Source organism: Eleginops maclovinus, chromosome 15, assembly GCF_036324505.1.
Source record: "Eleginops maclovinus isolate JMC-PN-2008 ecotype Puerto Natales chromosome 15, JC_Emac_rtc_rv5, whole genome shotgun sequence".
In the NCBI taxonomy this organism is placed as follows: Eukaryota; Metazoa; Chordata; class Actinopteri; order Perciformes; family Eleginopidae; genus Eleginops; species Eleginops maclovinus.
In genome coordinates this window covers 21,205,637-21,224,375 of record NC_086363.1, presented here as the reverse complement: position 1 = coordinate 21,224,375, position 18,739 = coordinate 21,205,637, and the positions used below count along the sequence as shown (strand labels likewise).

Sequence of the window (18,739 nt, the reverse complement as noted above, 5' to 3'; positions counted from 1 at the left end):
AGAGGCATGATTCAAACTTTAAAACGGTCACAAGACCTTCAGCTATTAAACTTGTATTCAGATTTTTGACATTTTTGACACTTTTTGAGATTTTTAACTTAGTTTGGAGCTTGGTAAATAGGCCATCTTCAGATTTTAACATTAGTGTGTATTGCGCAGCTCGTTAAGGGTTAGATTGCGTGATGTCAGAGCTAGAGTGTAGAGGGTCTTTAAAATCTTCAGATAAAATATTTTAAAACTGCTGTCAGACCCCAAATATACACTCTATTGAAATCATTTCCAAAGATTTTAGTAGCAAAATTAATCGGGCCGTTCTGGCCCAATAGTGATCTGAGTGACAAAAACTCCATCCAGCTTCCAAATACACTCCAGTGTTAGATTTGTCCAGATCTTTCTTCAGTCCAGAAATAAGTACACTTTAGAGAAACTGCAGTCATGTCCACATTTTACACACTAAACACAATAAAAGCACACAGATGTGTTCGTCAGGGCTCAATGATGGTCACAGTCAGGTCATTTGTTGATAAGACTCGTAGTTTTTGAACTGGAAGCAAAACTGTCAGAAGTAAACCTCAATGCACTCTGAATGAGCTGCCCTCTGCTGCTGCAGGTGACCATGGTAACCGAGTTACTGGACAGATTTGGGCAGACACAGCTGACTGACATCACATAATCAGAGAAGACACCAACAGACAAACTGATACTACTTATATTTAATATCTAACTTCTTCAGCCTACTTTCAGCTACAGAAACGATTCAACTATAAAATGATTCAGCTATTTCAGGACATCAAAGCTATACATTTGGTTGTTTATACAGCTATAGTCACCATTCAGCTATTCAAATATTCAGCCTTTCCTGCATTTCCTGCAAAGCTCAGCAACACATTTGCAGCAGCTTACAGCATTCACACGCATTTACAGCAGGAAATGCATTTTCTCGTTATCATTGAGTTTCCCGACTTCTTCCCTTCAAGACCGTTTGAGTGCGTGTGATCGGGGTGGGCAGAGGTGAGGGGCAGCAGCCGGTATGGACCAGTCCCAGGTTTCCAAACATTGCGGCGCATGAGGGCAAAGATTGGGAGTCTCGTGAGTGCTTCAAAGTATGTCAGTGAAGTCACTTTATTGGTTGCATTTGAAACAGGGAGTTTTACATCCAATCACATCCCCAGCCACAGCTGTGGTCCTAATCGGTCTTGACATAAAATTGCGAGCCTTATAGGTCCGAGACCGAGACAAGACCGAGTACAATGCAGTTGATTCCGAGACAAGACCAAGACCTTTCAAAACTCGCCTCAAGACCGGTCTTGAGTACTACAACACTAATATACAGTCCCACTAAGCTACAGAAATGTGTAGAAATATACTACAGACACATTGGATTATAAATACTGTACATTACAATTGTGCAAAGTAGCTGTTGTGCAAATTGTTGCGGGTTATAGAAAGGAGACACTTTACAGGCTATGGACAGGGAGCTCTGCAGACAGAGTATGTACACATGTATTCCATAGGGACTGCTGCTCCTCTTTGCTATTGCAACCACAGTGTTTTCAGTAACACAATTCATTATCAGACCCGAATGAGAGCTCAGCTGCAGTTGTTTATTATTACCAGTGCCCTCGTGTACTCCTCTGAAAAGGAGAACTGAGGAGTGCACATTATTACCACAGCAAAGCAAGTTTAGTCAAGTTTTGTGCAGTGTGTCTGCAAATAGCCACTTTTTATCAAGCTCATATATTCCACGCTACACTATTTGGAAACCAATTAAGGTTGCTATCAGGCCTGTAAACAGCAACGTTTTTCAGTGTTTTAATTACACCCAAAAGGCCAGTCAGCATTCCACTAATCCCTCAGTGTGTCTGCTTGCTCAGCCTATTAGTTAGAGGGCTGAGAGCTATGGTATGATTGATCACTCAAGACACATGTCGGTCAAAACTGTGTAAAGTAAATGCTTTTCATATCATCCCAGGCAGAGGGGGAGATGAGAGGAAGTAGAAATATAGAAGGAGAGTGATCTCTGTGCTATGTGCATGTTCCCCAGAAGATATTCCTCCTGATCATACCACAATATTAAACTCTAACTGCTGCAATATCCACTGTGCAAATTCATGGTCCTCAGAAGATGAACTTAGTTCATTTTGGCTTTTGAGTTTCAAGAACTTTTGAGATTTTCTCTGCCATAACCTTTAAGTTAAAACTCCCAGTTTGGGTCTACAATTACCGTAATCATATTTGTTAATGCAATCACATGATATTTTCAAAGCAACTCAGTCTTTTAATTTAATGCCTCTGATGTCAAAGCTTTGCAACTGTGATTGTGATAGTTAGAAAGCTAGACATCCAAGTTGCTGAGCTAAGATGAAATGCCTGTCTTAAGCCACTGAACTTTAACATTTCCCCGCTGTGTGACTAATAAAGGATTTCGGTACCACTTTACAATGAGACTACCCTTATAAAGGATTCATAAAGGGTGTTGAAGCCAGTTTGCCTTTCTATCTCATTTACATTTAAAATAAAATATTATGAAGGTTTGGATGTTTTATTATTTATACCTATTATTGTTTTGATCGATGCCGACTACCAATGTAATGATGTCACATAGGCGTGGCTGTAGCCCTTTAAAAGACAACAGGTAACAGGTGTGGAGCGGAAGGCAAACAATGTATTAACCGCATGATAGAAACCGCATGGGAAATGAGCAAGAGTACCCAAGATTCGCTGTATTACTTTTAATCTTTTGTTTAAAAGTTTAAAGTTTTGTTAAGCGTTTTGTCCGTTTTTTCTTTAAATAAAGGCGATTATTAATGTGGATGCGTATTGATTTTTCTGACCACTCACAACAAAGGGTTTATAATTGGGTTATTAATTAGGTTGTAAACACTTTATTAATCATTAAGAACCACTTATAAACCAGTTCTAACTTGATGTTTCTTGGCATCTCTTGTCTTATAAAAGCTTATTAATGATTTATAAAGTGTTCATAACCTAATTAATAAATTAATTACAAACTATTCGGAAACCTTTATAGGGGTAGTCTTATTGTAAAGTGGTACCAGGATTTATGATCTGATTTCTGATGCTCTGGTGCCAGTAAAGTCTGTCCACCTTAAGAAATGTGCAATATGTGTTGACAGTCACATGCCCCATTTCCTTACATTTCACACTGAAGTTTAATGAATTGGTGAAACTGAAAACAGAATACAGAAATAGCAAACTGTTATTAACTGCCCGGCTGACGAGCTGAATAAACAAAATACTCTACACAATGAGCTACGGCATATAAAACCGATATGCTAATTAGCCTAGCCGCTAATTAGCTTAGCCACTCGGAATTGTCATTGTATTTATACAAACATCAACACCTAGCAAACAATATGTTCCTTATGACACCACAGTTTGTCTGACACTTATACTCACAGACGACACGTGAGACAGCAGGAAATATAAAGCACAACTTCTGCAGAGGAGAACGTCCGTTAACAAAACAACCTAGCTTAGACTTGAACTACACTCAGAATGAAACAAGCATGGACCGGCAGCAGCAGCAATTGACAAACAATGCAGTAGGGCTACTTAACCACCGCTAGGTGCCGCTAAAACACAGCCAGGTGGACACATATATGACATATATTAGAAATATTAAGGGCAGAACGACCTCCAAAACCACTCCACAATTGTCCAACAAGTAGTTTGGACAGTCCCTTTTTGCTTGGGAACCGTACATTTCTATCATAACACTTTGGGGTTCTCAACATTCACGGGTAGGAAGGTCTCTTTGAGCTGGAGACTGGACTAATATTAGGAGAGTTTCTATTTTCAAAAAGTGTTCGACTATCTAGTCTTCTAGACAGAGCCTGTTGCCTGTTACACTCTGCGTTGCCTGTTTGTGTCTTCCCTGATTCACTGTCCCCCTTGCCCCCGTCATCAATCAGATGAAGTTAAAAAAAGTGATTCCAGAATTGATTTTGTGTTTTGCATTATTGTAGGCAGTCTTGGGAAGGTTACTTTTAAAATGTAATACATTACAGATTACTAGTTACCCTGTTAAAAATGTAATAAGCAATGTAACTTTCTGATTACTTCATTAATGTAATGGAACTTATTACATTTGATTACCTTTTCAAACAAATGTTTTAAATAAAGCAATAAAGCTGAAAACTCCTAAACGATTCTCAACACTGATTACTTTCCAACTAGTATCAAAAGTTCTTCAATATAACTTGAATTAAGATTGGAATGTTTTGATTTACAATCAACAATGAAGTACATTGACCAAGTATGCAGATCCCAAAAAACAAACACTGATTGCAGTAAAGGAAAAATGTAACCTCAAACCAAGTCACATTCAGGTCACTCACTGCTGAGTGGTGACAGAACTATAAATAAGGCTGGGTACTGTTCATATTTGTTTTAACTTGGTCACTGAATGGTTCTTTTTCAAAGTGTATTTTTGATTTACCTACAATTCTGAGGTTGTATACAGACTTAAAGGTCTCCTATTATGCTATATTTGAACAATATATTGTAGGGCCATATCTATAAAAAACCTGTCTCTGAAGTGTTTTGCTCAAAATACCAAACAGATTCCCCATTGTAGCATGCCTCACCCCCCTCTAGTTCAGCCCTGTTCCTGTAGTGCTGATTTTTTTCTTTGACTCTGTGGTGGTATCAGCCATCTTCTATGGTTAGTTCTGCTGGGGCAGCAGCATCACGGCTGCTGACTGGAAGCGACTGAACAGACTGATAAAGAAGGCCAGCTCTGTCCTGGGGAGTCCTCTGGACACTGTGGTGGTGGTGGGAGACAGGAGAATGGCAGCCAAGCTGTCCTCCCTGCTGGACAATGTGTCCCACCCCCACCAGGACACCCTGTCCGCACTGTGCAGTTCCTTCGGCGACAGGCTGATGATTCCACGGTGTCTCATGGAGAAATACCGTAGGTCCTTCCTTCCTGCAGCGGTCAGACTCTATAACCATCATGGCCCCCGGTAGACCCCCTCACATATAACATCCCTGAGTGTAGCACCCCATTTTGTTAATAACTGTGCAATATATATCTGGCTGCTATGCTTTTATTTTTGTGTAATTTGCAATTGTGTGATTCTTGTAAATATATATGTTTTGTATCTTGGTGTAACATTAAGCTGTCTTTGGCTCTTTCTGCAGTAACAATGCAAATTTCCGCTCTGTGGGACGAATAAAGGTATTCTGATTCTGATTCTGTGACTGTAGCTTTAAATGAACTAGCTCCCTTTAGAGTGCATGCAGAAATTTTTTTTCGTTGCAGCAGAACAATAAAAATAAAAGGAAAACAAGACAATGTAATTACAATAAATAAAATAAAATTGCATTTGAAAAGAAAGTAAACAATATACAATTTGGACAACAAATGTACAGAAAATATATAAAAAACAACAACATATAAAGCAGAATATAATATGTACAATCAGTGTGAAGGTGTGGAATATTAAGCAGAATAAATATAGAATCTACAGTATAGTTTAAGTCCAGTTTACAGAGAGGCTATGGAGCAGAGAGTTATCTGCCAGACAGATGTGAAATATTGAAAAGTCTTATTGCAGTGGACAGGAATGTTCTCCTGAATCTGTCCTTGTGACAGCGGAGCTGGAGCAGTCTGTTGGAGAAGGAGCTCCGCTGTTTGTCCAGCTGCAGGTGGAGAGGGTGGGTGGGGTTATCCATGATGGATAACAGTTTGTTCAGAGTCCTCCTCTCCACCACAGCCTCAAAATTATCCAGTTTGATGCCGATGACAGAGCCAGCTTTCCTGATCAGTTTATTGATTCTGCTAGTGTCACCGCTCTGATGCTGCCCCCCCAGCAGACGGCTGCAGAGAAGAGAGCACTGGCCACAACAGACTGGTAAAAGATCTCCAACATCTTGCTGCACATGTTGAAGGATCTTAGCTTCCTCGGAAAATATGATATGATGATTTCTCTGAAACACTTCTCAGGGTTTACCACTAGAACAGAGACATTATATGTATTATATATACAACAACTCTTAAGTCCCTCCTGCAGACATCCTGCTGAACACACAGAGATAAAGAGGCGCTGCGGAGGGGATTCAGCTCGCGACTGTATATGGGGGAGGATAGGTTGGGACGTGTCACGTGGGCGGGACGTTACCAGGAGTTCAATGTAAAGCCAGCCCACATTTCGGTTATGACATCATAATTGAAGCAAATCTGGAACAGCTCACTTTCACCCCCGTTTTTAGAGATGTGGGTAAGGAGGAAAAGAGAGAGGGTTGTATTTTCTGACAATTTGTGAGTCTACTTAGCCTACACACTGGGGACACATATGTATGTATAGAAGACAGCAAAAAGTGCATTTTGCATAATAGGGGACCTTTAAAATAACAAAAATCTTTGCACAGCTTGTTAAGAAATATATTTATTTTAACAAAGAAAAAATGACGGTCAGAAAATGACTTTCAGCAGTGAATACTATTCAGAGGTGTAGTGGTCAGTGTGCATCAGGAGCCGTACACACATTTTCTGGGTGGCTGTGTCTTAAGTTGAAAGCTCAGTGGCGATCTGTTCATCTGTCATACTGATCATACAATAAAGCTATCGAAAATAATATGATACACTACAGTACGAATACTTCTGGGTCTCTCTGTGTCATTCAAGCTTGTGTGTGTGTGTGTGTGTGTGTGTGTGTGTGTGTGTGTGTGTGTGTGTGTGTGTGTGTGTGTGTGTGTGTGTGTGTGTGTGTGTTTGGCTCTAGCGCATTGTGAGTGCCAAGCGAGAGCGAGCCCACCGGTACCGGAGATTTTTGTTGTTAGCATCTGGTGCTAGCTGCGCTAATGGATATAAGGAGCTGTTTCCACAACAAGGTGGCGGGAGAGTACTCTCCTTTCAGACTGAGAGGCTCTGATAACCTCAGCGCAGGTGAGGTACATGCAGGGGCGTTTCAAGACACTCTTGGGGCCATACAAACACCCAATAGTTAAGATCTATATGAAATCATTCACAGCCGTTGACATCACTCCTGCTTATGTTAAGATTGTGTATACTGTAACACTTTCACAAGCAAATTCAAGGAGATATATAATATCTTTCAACTGTTTTAGTAACAGGTTGGACCGAACAAGCTAGTCTACTGACGGAGTAGCCTAACTGTTGTTGTTGTTGTTGTTGTTGTTGTTGTTGTTGTTGTTGTTGTTGTTGTATTGTTAGCAATTGATTATTCTGCTAATCGGTGAAAGGAAACACTTTACATTAACTGACTTATTCTTTGCCGCCACTGGCTGCAACAATATAGCTTTTGTTTAACTTTTATAAACCTGTACCAACACATTCTGAGAGATACAGCATGCTTTTAGACACAGTAAACTAGTTTACTGGTTAGCTAGCTGCTGTTAACAATGTAATGAGAACCAACTGTTCTGATGCTTAATGGGATAAATTAAAACATTGGCATAACAAATGTATTCAGTGTAACATATTCTCACTTACCACGGTCACGTTTCTTCTTTTCCTCTTCCTCTTGCATCTGTTTTCTTTTGTTGTGCCCTGAAGGGTAATTTCTCCTCATCTTCAGGCCGCCAGTTCTTTGAGTTTTACATAGCCATTTCAATGTTTTCGTTGCTGTGGACCAATGTAATCAACCTTCTTTGGGGGCCCCCTTCCAGCTCGGGGCCCTTGGTCAATTGTTTAGTTTGCCTACCCCATTGCAACGCCCCTGTGTACAGGACTCTCTGATGGTTTAGATCAGCGGTCCCCAACCTTTTTTGCGCCACGGACCGGTTTCATCTAAGACAATAGTTTCACGGACCGGCCTTCATTTTCTCCGGCCTACATTTGCTGGATAATCGTTAATGACGCATCGCCAGGAGATCTGTCAAGAGGCACAGACGCATGCGCCATTCCGCCAGAAGTCACTTTTCAAAATAAAACATATTTAGACTGATAATCAATTAGGCCATTAGGTACCGGGTCGCAACCTGGTGGTTGGGGACCGCTGGTTTAGATAGTTCACTTTATTCTAAGTTATCTCAGTGGCTCTCAAACGGTTTGGTCAAGAGCATGGATGAGCGACACTTGGGTGCGCTCCGGTACTTAAATAGCACTACACCCCTGTATGTAATCCCTTTGCAATCACCAATATTTTGATAACTAAGTGTATTGAAATTACACTTGTTTTCTTAGGAACTGTAACAGATTACATTTATTTTGTAATTTAATTACGTAATTAGTTACATGTAACTAATTATTATTTTTAGAATTAAACACATTAGTTATGTACAGAAGAGGATTAGGGCCACATGAAAACAACAATTTGGGGATGTGAAATAAATATGCTTTTTTTTTGTTCTGAGAACAAGTCAGAATTCTGACCTTAATCTCAGAATTCTGACTTTTTTCTTATAACTAAAAATAATATTTTATTTTGGAGAAAAAAGTCTTCTGACTTTTTTTTTATTTGAGAAAAAGTGGTTAAAGAGGTAAACATGCTGTGTGATATAATTGTGTGTTTTCCAGGGTCACAGTTGCTGTTTGGAAGATTCACTCGGAGCAAATGTCTTACCTTCTTATCAGAGTGTAGTTTATTACAAAAACTGAACAACATTTATTTCAATCGGAAACATTTTTAATTTAGAGCTCCAACCTCTTTCAGAGATATAGGCTGTAATGACAAACATTATTTAGACTCCAAAACACCCAAAGCCCCCCTCCCCCTTGGCTTACTGATGAAATTGCACTTGCTCTGCTGGTCTCCTTTCAGAAGTCTCCAAAAGGCAATATGAGTGAAATGCTTTCAGTCACTGGGGGGTCAGGACCCACTCCTCTGGTTTATGAGACGCTCTGCAGAATGTTCTCTGTAATGGCAGGCTGTTTAAAAGCTGGATCAGAAGCTGGCTGACCCTTTTGTTATAGTGCTACGACTTCTGTATAGATCTGTTATTCCATAATGTCATTTAGTCACAGTGGTACACTTGCAGATGCAGAAAGGGCTCAGTTATTGATCAGCAAAAAATGGAAAAAACTCTTTCCTTTAAATACAGCTAGGCAAACACTTCTGTGCTCCTCTGTATGAAAGCGTGCAGGGCCCTCTCTTGGATAAACAGATCATTCTCTTTTTGAAGGTCAAAAATAGGCATAAACATCAATATAATATGATCATTCATAGACTTAAAGCCCTGTCCGTGTCGACCGTCTGGAAATGTTTCAAGATAAATATATTGAAGTCTAACATTTAATTAAAATCACAAAAAATATAAAGAATGCTCCAAGGGTCCTAAACCAAATGACAGATGGGGGTGAGCCTTCTGTAAACCATTGCTTTTGATGACTGTACATAAAAAAAGTTGTTGTTATTAATACATAAATAAATAATAATAATAATAATAATAATAATAATAATAATAATAATAATAATAATACGTTTTCATTGTTTTAATTTTTTTTTTTATTTAATTTTTTGTTCATCTTTTCTTTATTTACAGCCAAACTTCATACTGCACATTCATCTCTCAGAGCGGGGCCCTCACATCTCACCTGCTCATTAGATATATTGTGAGTTTCCAGTTGGCAGGAATAAATAAATAAGTGTAACAAAGTGCCGGAGCATTTCCTCTAATGGCACTGCAGCACTTTCCAGCTGTGTGAGTGTGGCCTAATCACTTGTAAGACTTGATTTAGTGTGTGTTATTAAACATTAGGCTGTCTCTGCTCCCTGGTGATTAGTGGTTTATGTATTCGGCTCTCTGCAGGCTGGAATTGCAGTCCTGAAGATTGATGGAGGGCCATGCTATTCAAACAGCAGGCGCTGCTGAGACAGAAGCTCTTCGTCCTGGGCAGCCTCGCGATCGGAAGTGTCCTCTATCTGGTGGCCAGGGTCGGGACCTTGGATAGGTAGGTCATCACTGTGACAATACATTACTTTTATACACAGTTATTTAAATAAAAGTAAGAAGGTTTACACTCTATATCACTGACTGATATTATTCAGTGCAGCCCCTGATCCACTTCCTGAAGTAGTTTGAATGTGCTAATTCACGCAAGTTTGAACTTCTTAAGACAAAAATACCTATACTCTGTTAAAGAAGTCAGGACAGTTGTCTCCCCTTGGCTGTTCTTGATGCTGCCAGTTTAAAATGTTTTAGTGAATGAGAAAACGCTTACTGAGAGAACTGGCTCAGGGTCAGAACTCACCCAGGGGATCAGCAGCATCAGCAGTTAGATTATAAAGAGAGCTAGATGTCATACTTTAATATGGCTTCAAAGTTTCTCAAAACCTAAAAAATTAATTTGAATCAAATTCTACAAAAAAAATATGGACATTTTTTATCAGACAATGAGGACACGAGTAATGAGTAATTTATGATAATGTTGACTGAGGATGTATTTTCTTGTTTCTTATTCAGGCTACAGCCCATTTGCCCTATTGAAAGCAGACTGCCCCCCCGTGAGCCAGAGCAGATCCCTCTCCGCACCCTGCAGTTTAAGCGTGGCCTGCTCCATGAACTACGCAAGGGCAATGCCACCAAAGAGCAGATCCGACTGCACCACCTGATCCAGCAGCTGCCTCGGGCCATCATCATTGGGGTGCGCAAGGGGGGCACCCGCGCCCTGCTGGAGATGCTCAACCTGCACCCGGCAGTGGTCAAGGCCTCGCAGGAGATCCACTTCTTTGACAACGACCAGAATTACGCACGGGGCATTGACTGGTACCGAGAGAAAATGCCCTTCTCCTTCCCTCATCAGATTACCATTGAGAAGAGCCCTGCCTACTTCATCACGGAGGAGGTCCCTGAACGCATCTTCAAGATGAACTCCTCCATCAAGCTGCTGATCATCGTCCGCGAGCCCACCACCAGGGCTGTGTCCGACTACACGCAGGTTCTGGAGGGCAAGGAGCGCAAAAACAAGACGTACCACAAGTTTGAGAAGCTGGCCGTGGACTCCAACACCTGCGAGGTGAACACCAAGTACAAAGCCGTGCGGACTAGCATCTACACCAAGCACCTGGAGCGCTGGCTCAAATACTTTCCTGTAGAGCAGTTCCACATCGTGGATGGGGACCGCCTCATCACGGACCCGCTGCCTGAGCTGCAGCTCGTCGAGCGCTTCCTCAACCTGCCCTCAAGGATCAGCCAGTACAACTTGTACTTCAATGCCACCAGGGGGTTTTACTGTCTGCGATTCAACATCGTCTTCAACAAGTGCCTGGCAGGCAGCAAGGGCCGCACCCACCCAGAGGTGGACCCCTCAGTGGTGACTAAACTGCAGAACTTCTTTCACCCCTTCAATCAGAAGTTTTACCAGATCACTGGGCGGACTTTCAACTGGCCATGACAACTCTGGCCTCGTCCAGTGAGATTCTTTGGGGGTTTTTCAAAGTTATCAGATCGCTAAAACTAATAATAGCACTTTGATTGAGTTCAATACAATAATGACAGTGTGACCAAATATCAAAGGGACTTGATGTGAGGTTTTTTTCCCTGTGTGAAAAAGAAAAATAGTTCCATGATGATGCAAATATCCTCACCTGTCTGTCATCGATCCCCATGAAGAGGCTATCAAACATAGGCATAAATGTTAACATAAGCTTTAAGTCTGTTGAGTTCCTCATGTTAAAACACCTTAAAGATAACTAAACGACGTTTGATAAACAACATAATTCTTCACTTTTTGGTTGTTGTTTTTTAATCACAACTGCATGTGCAATCACAATGCCATTTTAACATTTATGACTTTTATAAAAGTTGTCTTCTGTTGTCTGATTTGCTTGTTCTAACCACATATTCTGTTGAATTTATGCTGTGGTTAATCCAGGCAAGATGGACTTTTTATTCTCATTATAAACATGGTGAAGATCAGAACAGGCCCATCAGAATAGACTCAAACCACGACCCTCAAAGCATTTAGAATCAATCTTGTGTTTTAACATGTTGGTTCCTTTTCCATAGAGCCTTTTCCTTGGTTTGCAAAACAGCTGGCGTAAAAAAAGCCATAGTGAGAAAAAACATGGTTGTCCTGATGATTGTTGTCGAACCAACTGTTAATTCTATAACGATTAGCAAATTGTGTCTGATTCTCTACAAATATTCATTCTGTATCATAAGTGTGTTGTTAAAAAAGGTTAAATAAAAAAAGTGTAAACCTTTATTGTTCACTTTTGTATCTCATCAGATGTGTGTGTTAACTGTAGCTGGGGTTTTAAAGATAGATAAAATGATTTGAGTTTATTAGCCTAGCTTATAATAAAGACTGGAAGCAGGGGGGACACACAGCCCTAAGAGTAGGTCATTTCAAATCAACACAATTTTATTTATACAGCCCAATATGAATTTTAAAAAATGCAAAATTCCTTTACAGTCTGTACAGAATTTGTCACGGCCTGTCCTTGAGTAAAGTCCTGGATGGATGGACAGGAAATGGATGTCATGCAGTATAAAATACAGTGTGGATAATCAGGAGGACAGAATGTTAGCATTTGTGGAGAATACAGATCCAGGAGGAGGTCAAGCACCTCCAACACTAAGAATCACATGACCTCCTCTTCGCCATGGAGGACCACAGGCTACACAATCACACAGGAAGCAGAACTGAAGCTTCACACACATAGGAGAATAAACAAGAACACAATAGAGACAGGCAGGAGAGGAGCGCAGAGGCCTAACCTCCTGGACCTCAGAGATCCAAACCCAACATGGGGAATGGACTGACGAGCATCATTCCCCTCATCTCAACCTCAGAGAGAAAGCAAATATGTATGTTTCTCCAAATGTTCAACTGTTCCTTTAACTTGATGAAGTACGACCTTATATCTTAGACAAGTTGAGGAAAGAATCCAAGCCCATCATCTCTCCGCCCATGCTCTGCCTCTGAAGAAATTACATTAAAGATTTTGGATCTTTATTTTAGTTATTATTTTATTTTTGGACCGAGAGATGCTGATTAGAAACCGTTGTTTTGAAAGGTTATGGTAATTCCTGTTTCTGCCGGATAGAGGGGAGTTTGTCCCAAAGCTTGCCGCTGTATTCACACACCTCCACCGGAAAGAAGGGATCCTCTTTCAGCATCACGGAGTAGGAGTGGGTAGGGTGTGGTCAAAATAAAACAGGAAACTATAAATACAAAACTAAGATTATGACAAAATACACCATCTTATTTCAAGAAATCTTTCCAATCAAATGTTCCATTTTTCTATTGGCAGATATTTATTTATTTGTGTACTTATTACAAGTGGAAACACTTATTATTCTTTAACTTGATTTTGAAGTTGATTTTTTGGGAATTCAAAAATGATTTTTTTATTTACAATAATGTAATTGTGTTTTAAAAAACATAATAGTTTTGATCTTTGGCTGTAGACACACCGAAACCTTTAATCCAGATAATATAATGATGCTTACCTGTCTCCATATTCTACTCTGTTGTAGTTTATCCTAACATAGGATGTTGGAGCAGTAAAAGGCAAATATTAGGCCGTCATCTTCCCCCTGTGTCTTGGCATTAATGATGAGTCATACCAGCAAATCTGCAAAACTGTGATATTATTATACTGCGCTTCCTTTTACACTCCTTGGAAATCTTTTTTTGACTGCCCTTCATCGGAAAACTCAATTTTGCCATACTCTGAAAAAGTATTTTATTTCTACAGCAGGAACATTTTTCCACCTGAATGACTATGATCAGACTCAACACTGCAAACTTGAATATAACTCTGAATATACCTCTCTCCATGGCACAGCGGGCCAGGTCAGGATAGTGCGATGTTAGTGTGTAAACGGAGGGTAAGCACACTGTCTTTCCACACTGAGTGTGATGTTCCTGTGGCCCTGCAGGTGAAGGTGATGGAGAATTTTCCGGCACAGTGCTTTGGTTCATGACTCTCTCTCAGGAGAGCGCCTCGGCTGCTTTGACCTCACTATTCGTGGTGCAGATCCTCAGTACATAATGCCAAGTGTATGATGAATGGGAGTCACAAACCCTGCTGGAAGAGTTATATTTGGCTTCCCATTTTTACTTGGCCATGCCAAGTGTGTGGAGTACATGGAGTCCTTCAACCCCCCACTGCTCATGCTGGGCTGCGGAGGATCACTCTCTCACCGCTGGACATAAGAGACTGCTGTCCCTTTGGACAGAGGCATCCCTGGAAGTTAGTGTTAACGGTAAATAAGTTTCATGTGGGGCAAAGAGTGCGTGTGTGCGGTACAATGCGGGCCATGTTACTGCGATGCTAAGACGTAGTTTAGATTTCCATAATGTCCATTTAATCTGAAGAATAAACATTTCTATTCATACTATAAGCTTATGAGTAGAAACTATAATATTATGAGTATTAGTTACAATGCTTTACTGTAGGATAATTTGTTTGAACAACCTTTGGATGTAAAAGACTTGCATATATTGGGTTTGAATGGATTTTTTCCCCCAACAAAACATATCCACGATATATATTATATAAATATATATAAGTATGTGTAACTGGTGTACTAATGTATCAGGTATATATTTCACCAATAATCCTTTTCTGTTCATGTTTTGTTGTTTTCACCTGTTTTGTATTCATTTCTCTTGAAGGGCCTTTTATTTTGAAATTACGTGACCTCACTTCCTAGGGAGTTCGCGGCATTCCTGTCAGTCAGCGTTGCACTCCCAGAGGAGGGGTAGGGTTATAGTGGCTTGTCAATAATTTGTTAAAATGGGATGAAATGCTAGACAGTCGCAGTTTTTTGTTGTAACAGTTCACAAATGATGTCCTTTACTTTCATGATATATATTAGAGTGTGTATGTCATTATTTATCGAGTACAGCACTTTTGTGCACCAGGCTAGGCTCCCATTCTCAAGCTATGCTAAGAGCATGGTAAGGTTTCTCATGCAGTCTGCTGTTGTCTGCTTTTCCCCTTAAAAGATGTGCATGGGATCAACCTGGCTTGGGAAGTTGCTTGCTGTAATGATATTTGATGTTTCACACAGGTATGTGAGCTACTCCATTACGTTTGTTTATGTACATTTGAAGAGGGGCAGTGTGGGAGGTGAACAAAAAACCCTCAGTGAAGACAAGTCAAATCTTGAGCTTCTCTATGTTAACACCTGTTCGGCCATGCCAGGATACCAAGTCGTGGTTCAAGGATCAGCAAAGGTGCTCGCCTTTAGTGAGTTGTTCTACACCCCGGTTACAGTGAATGACAGGGTGGAACTGAAGGACATGATAGATTCAGGATCCATGGCTTGCACTCTAAATGAAGAGGTGGAATGTAAACTGAGAGAAGCTGGAGCTCTTGTGGGGAAAGCCCAATCAGCGGAACGAATCATACTTCTTGGCTGTGGAGGAAAACAGACAAACCCCAAATGTATGTATGACTTGACACTGACTGTCTATAAAGAGAAATGCATTGTTCCTGTTTTAGTAGTATCAGGTCAGCGCGATGAGCTCATCATTGGCTCAAATGTCCTCAAACACTTGATGCGTGTCATGAAAGGCAGTGATGATTATTGGAGGCTCATATCTGCAGGGAGCAAGCATTCACTTCTTGATTATGAGCCTTTTTTTGGATATGATGTCATGCACCACCAGATGGAGGGGAGACGAGGTCCCCAACCGGATTTGCACTGTGAGGCTGCCTTGTGCTGTTACACTGCTCCCTCAGCGTGAACACCTAGTGTGGGGCAGGCTGCCCCGCACTGTGCCGGTGTCTTCAGGCAGTACAGTCATCGTGTAGCCTACCACCTCCAAGTCCAGACCGAGAGATGTCCTTCTTGGACGGGTCATCACACCAATGTGGGGAGATCGGTGGGTGCCCATGAAGAGGACTAATCTCTCTTCAAAACCAATCACTCTGAAGCGCAATTCTAAGGTTGTGGATCTATCCCCTTGTCTTGCAGTGGAAGATTTCAACATTCAGCATGGTTCCTGTAGGATGGAGGACAGGAAGCCAGTAGAGGTCAGTAGGCCAGTCGCCACGGATGCAGACATCAAAGACAGGCTCTCCAACCCGGGTCTCAGCAGCTCAGTCTGCCAGATTCAGCTCTAAGAAAGAGCTTGCTGATCTTATTGAAGAGTATGAAGACATGTTACCCAGACACTCGCTTGACTGTGGCAAAGCGGAAGGGTTCGCACATCGCATCCGCATGCCGTACAGGTGAGTGCCCCCTGCCCACTACCAACAGCTCCGGCAAGTACTCACAGAGATGGAGGAAGATGGGGATCATCCGCAAATCCATCAGCGATTATGCGTCACCTCTCGTCTTAGTTTGGAAGAAGGACGGTGGACTGAGGATTTGTAGGGACTTCAGATGGCTGAATGCTCGGACACTGAAGGATGCCCATCCGCTCCCTCACCAAGCAGACTGTCTTGCAGCACTCAGAGGCAATGCCTTCTTCAGCATGGTAGACCTAACCTCTGGGTTTTACAACGTCCCCATGTGCGAGGAAGACAAGAGGTACTCTGCCTTCACGACACCCGCTGGTCTCTACGAGTACAATCGAATGCCCCAAGGACTCTTCAACAGTCCAGTTTCTTTTATGCGGATGATGTTGAACATCTTTGGCGATTTCAACTTCACCAGTCTGCTCTGCTACTTAGACGACCTCCTTGTCTTCGCTCCCACTGAAGAGGAAGCCCTTAGCAGGCTCCAAGTGATTTTCCAGAAGTTGAGAGAAAATATATATCTCTATATATATATATATATATATATATATAGATATATATATATATATAGATATCTATATATATATATATATATATATATATATATAGATATCTATATATATATATATATATATATAGATATATATATATATATATATATATCTATATATATATATATATAGATATATATATATATATATAGCCCCAGATCGAGGGAGATTAGCAGTGGTCTTGTATGTCTTCCATTTTCTAATAATTGCTCCCACAGTTGATTTCTTCACACCAAGCTGCTTACCTATTGCACATTCAGTTTTCCCAGCCTGGTGCAGGTCTACAATTTTGTCTCTGGTCTCCTTTGACAGCTCTTTGGTCTTGGCCATAGTGGAGTTTGGAGTATGACTGTTTGAGGTTGTGGACAGGTGTCTTTTATACTGATAACGAGTTCAAAAAGGTGCCATTAATACAGGTAACGAGTGGAGGACAGAGGAGCCTCTTAAAGAAGAAGTTACAGGTCTGTGAGAGCCAGAAATCTTGCTTGTTTGTAGGTGACCAAATACTTATTTTACCGAGGAATTTACCAATTAATTCATTAAAAATCCTACAATGTGATTTCCTGGATTATTTTTTTTCTCATTTTGTCTCTCATAGTTGAAGTGTACCTATGATGAAAATTACAGGCCTCTCTCATCTTTTTAAATGGGAGAACTTGCACAATTGGTGGCTGACTAAATACTTTTTTGCCCCACTGTATGTTGAGTTGTTGGAGGAGCATGGGATATAAGATAAGATATACGTTGTATATGTTGTGCATATGACCAATAACACCTTGAAACCTTGACATTTAAAGATGATTTCATTTGTATTTTATATTTTGTGGTATTTTATGTTGTTTTAGAAACAGAATTGTAATGACATGCAGTCAGCGTTGCTCTCCCAGAGGAGAGATGTGCATGGGATCAACCTGGCTTGTGAAGTTGCTTGCTGTACTGATATTTGATGTTTCACACAGAGAATAAATTCCCAGGACTGGCAAAGTGAGCAGTTGTCCACGTCTCCTTCAACCATTCAAACATAACGCAGAGTTCGGTAGCAGGGTCAGGCCAGAGCGGCTACATATGGAGCTTGCTAAAAAAATCTCAAGTTTCGCAAAAACTCTCTGGGAATTGCATCCATAACGTTCCTAGATTCCTTTATTGATTGACATCTGACTTAGCTAATGTTAAAAGTCTTATTTTGCTTTCGGAACAGCCAATGGATAAAAGCCAAGTTTCAACTTTCTGAGAGACTGTCAATCAAATGAGGGACATTGTCTCAATTTGTGGGACACGGGACAAATGATTAAAATGCTGTCCAATCCAGCACAAAGTAGGACAATGCTATGGCCATTTGAAGACAGAATGGATCTAATGGAAGACCCTAAGACATTGCATTATGGGAAGTGTAGGATTGAGCACGTTTGGAGCTTGACTAACATGACCTCTGCTGTTCAGACACTGACTTTCTTTTTTTTTAGTCTCTCTTGTCTGGCAGGCGTCATGGAGAGAAAAAAAAAGGTACACAAATGAATAGTCATTTATTTTGTTTAAGTTATATTCAAGCAGCGTGTCTATGATAAGTAAAATGTGTTTTTGCACGACAATATGCTACACAGTAATATTTGTGACGTAAACTTGCTGAAAAATCATGCAGTGGAGTTTTGAAAGAGGATAGAATTACAAATTAAAATGATAAAATATCCTTTTCAATATCAATATGAAGTAAGAAATGTTGTATTATGATGGTCCTCACTGATGGGAGAAGAGCCCCCTGTAACTCCAGCCCTGCTGCCCGCTCCATGTTTCATAGCTTTTGGTGTTCGCGGAATGATAAAACTGTATTGAAATCACAAAAAAATAACTTGAAAGAGTTATTATTGCTCAATATTCAATCAACCACAAGCTAAGAAAAGCACAGGGCATGTGTGGATCTGATATAATTGACTCTTTTGGGAAATTAAATTAGGTTTCATTTACAAAGGGAGTCATCACAACGAGCTCAGAGAGGAAGTAATACTTCAGTCCATCTTCCCCCCTCTGAGGATCAGTGTACCAGGTTATACCGCCTCGGTG

At 40.7% G+C, this 18,739-nt stretch overlaps 1 protein-coding gene across 4 annotated transcripts in view; it reads left to right on the top strand.

The window, feature by feature from the left end:
- Window positions 1-12,075, top strand: part of LOC134876994 (heparan sulfate glucosamine 3-O-sulfotransferase 5) — a 118,154-nt gene extending 106,079 nt beyond the window's left edge. The window contains exons 3-5 of one of the 4 annotated variants that reach the window (XM_063902320.1): window positions 9,472-9,541; window positions 9,739-9,880; window positions 10,393-12,075. In XM_063902320.1, the coding sequence (XP_063758390.1) occupies window positions 9,774-9,880; window positions 10,393-11,323 (1,038 nt within the window). In that variant the 5' untranslated portion in view covers window positions 9,472-9,541; window positions 9,739-9,773 and the 3' untranslated portion in view covers window positions 11,324-12,075. Of the gene's footprint in view, window positions 1-6,789; window positions 6,914-9,450; window positions 9,542-9,738; window positions 9,881-10,392 lie in introns of those variants that run through there. The other 3 variants (XM_063902322.1, XM_063902319.1, XM_063902321.1) reach the window with 3 other exon arrangements.
- The last annotated feature ends 6,664 nt before the right edge of the window (window positions 12,076-18,739 follow it).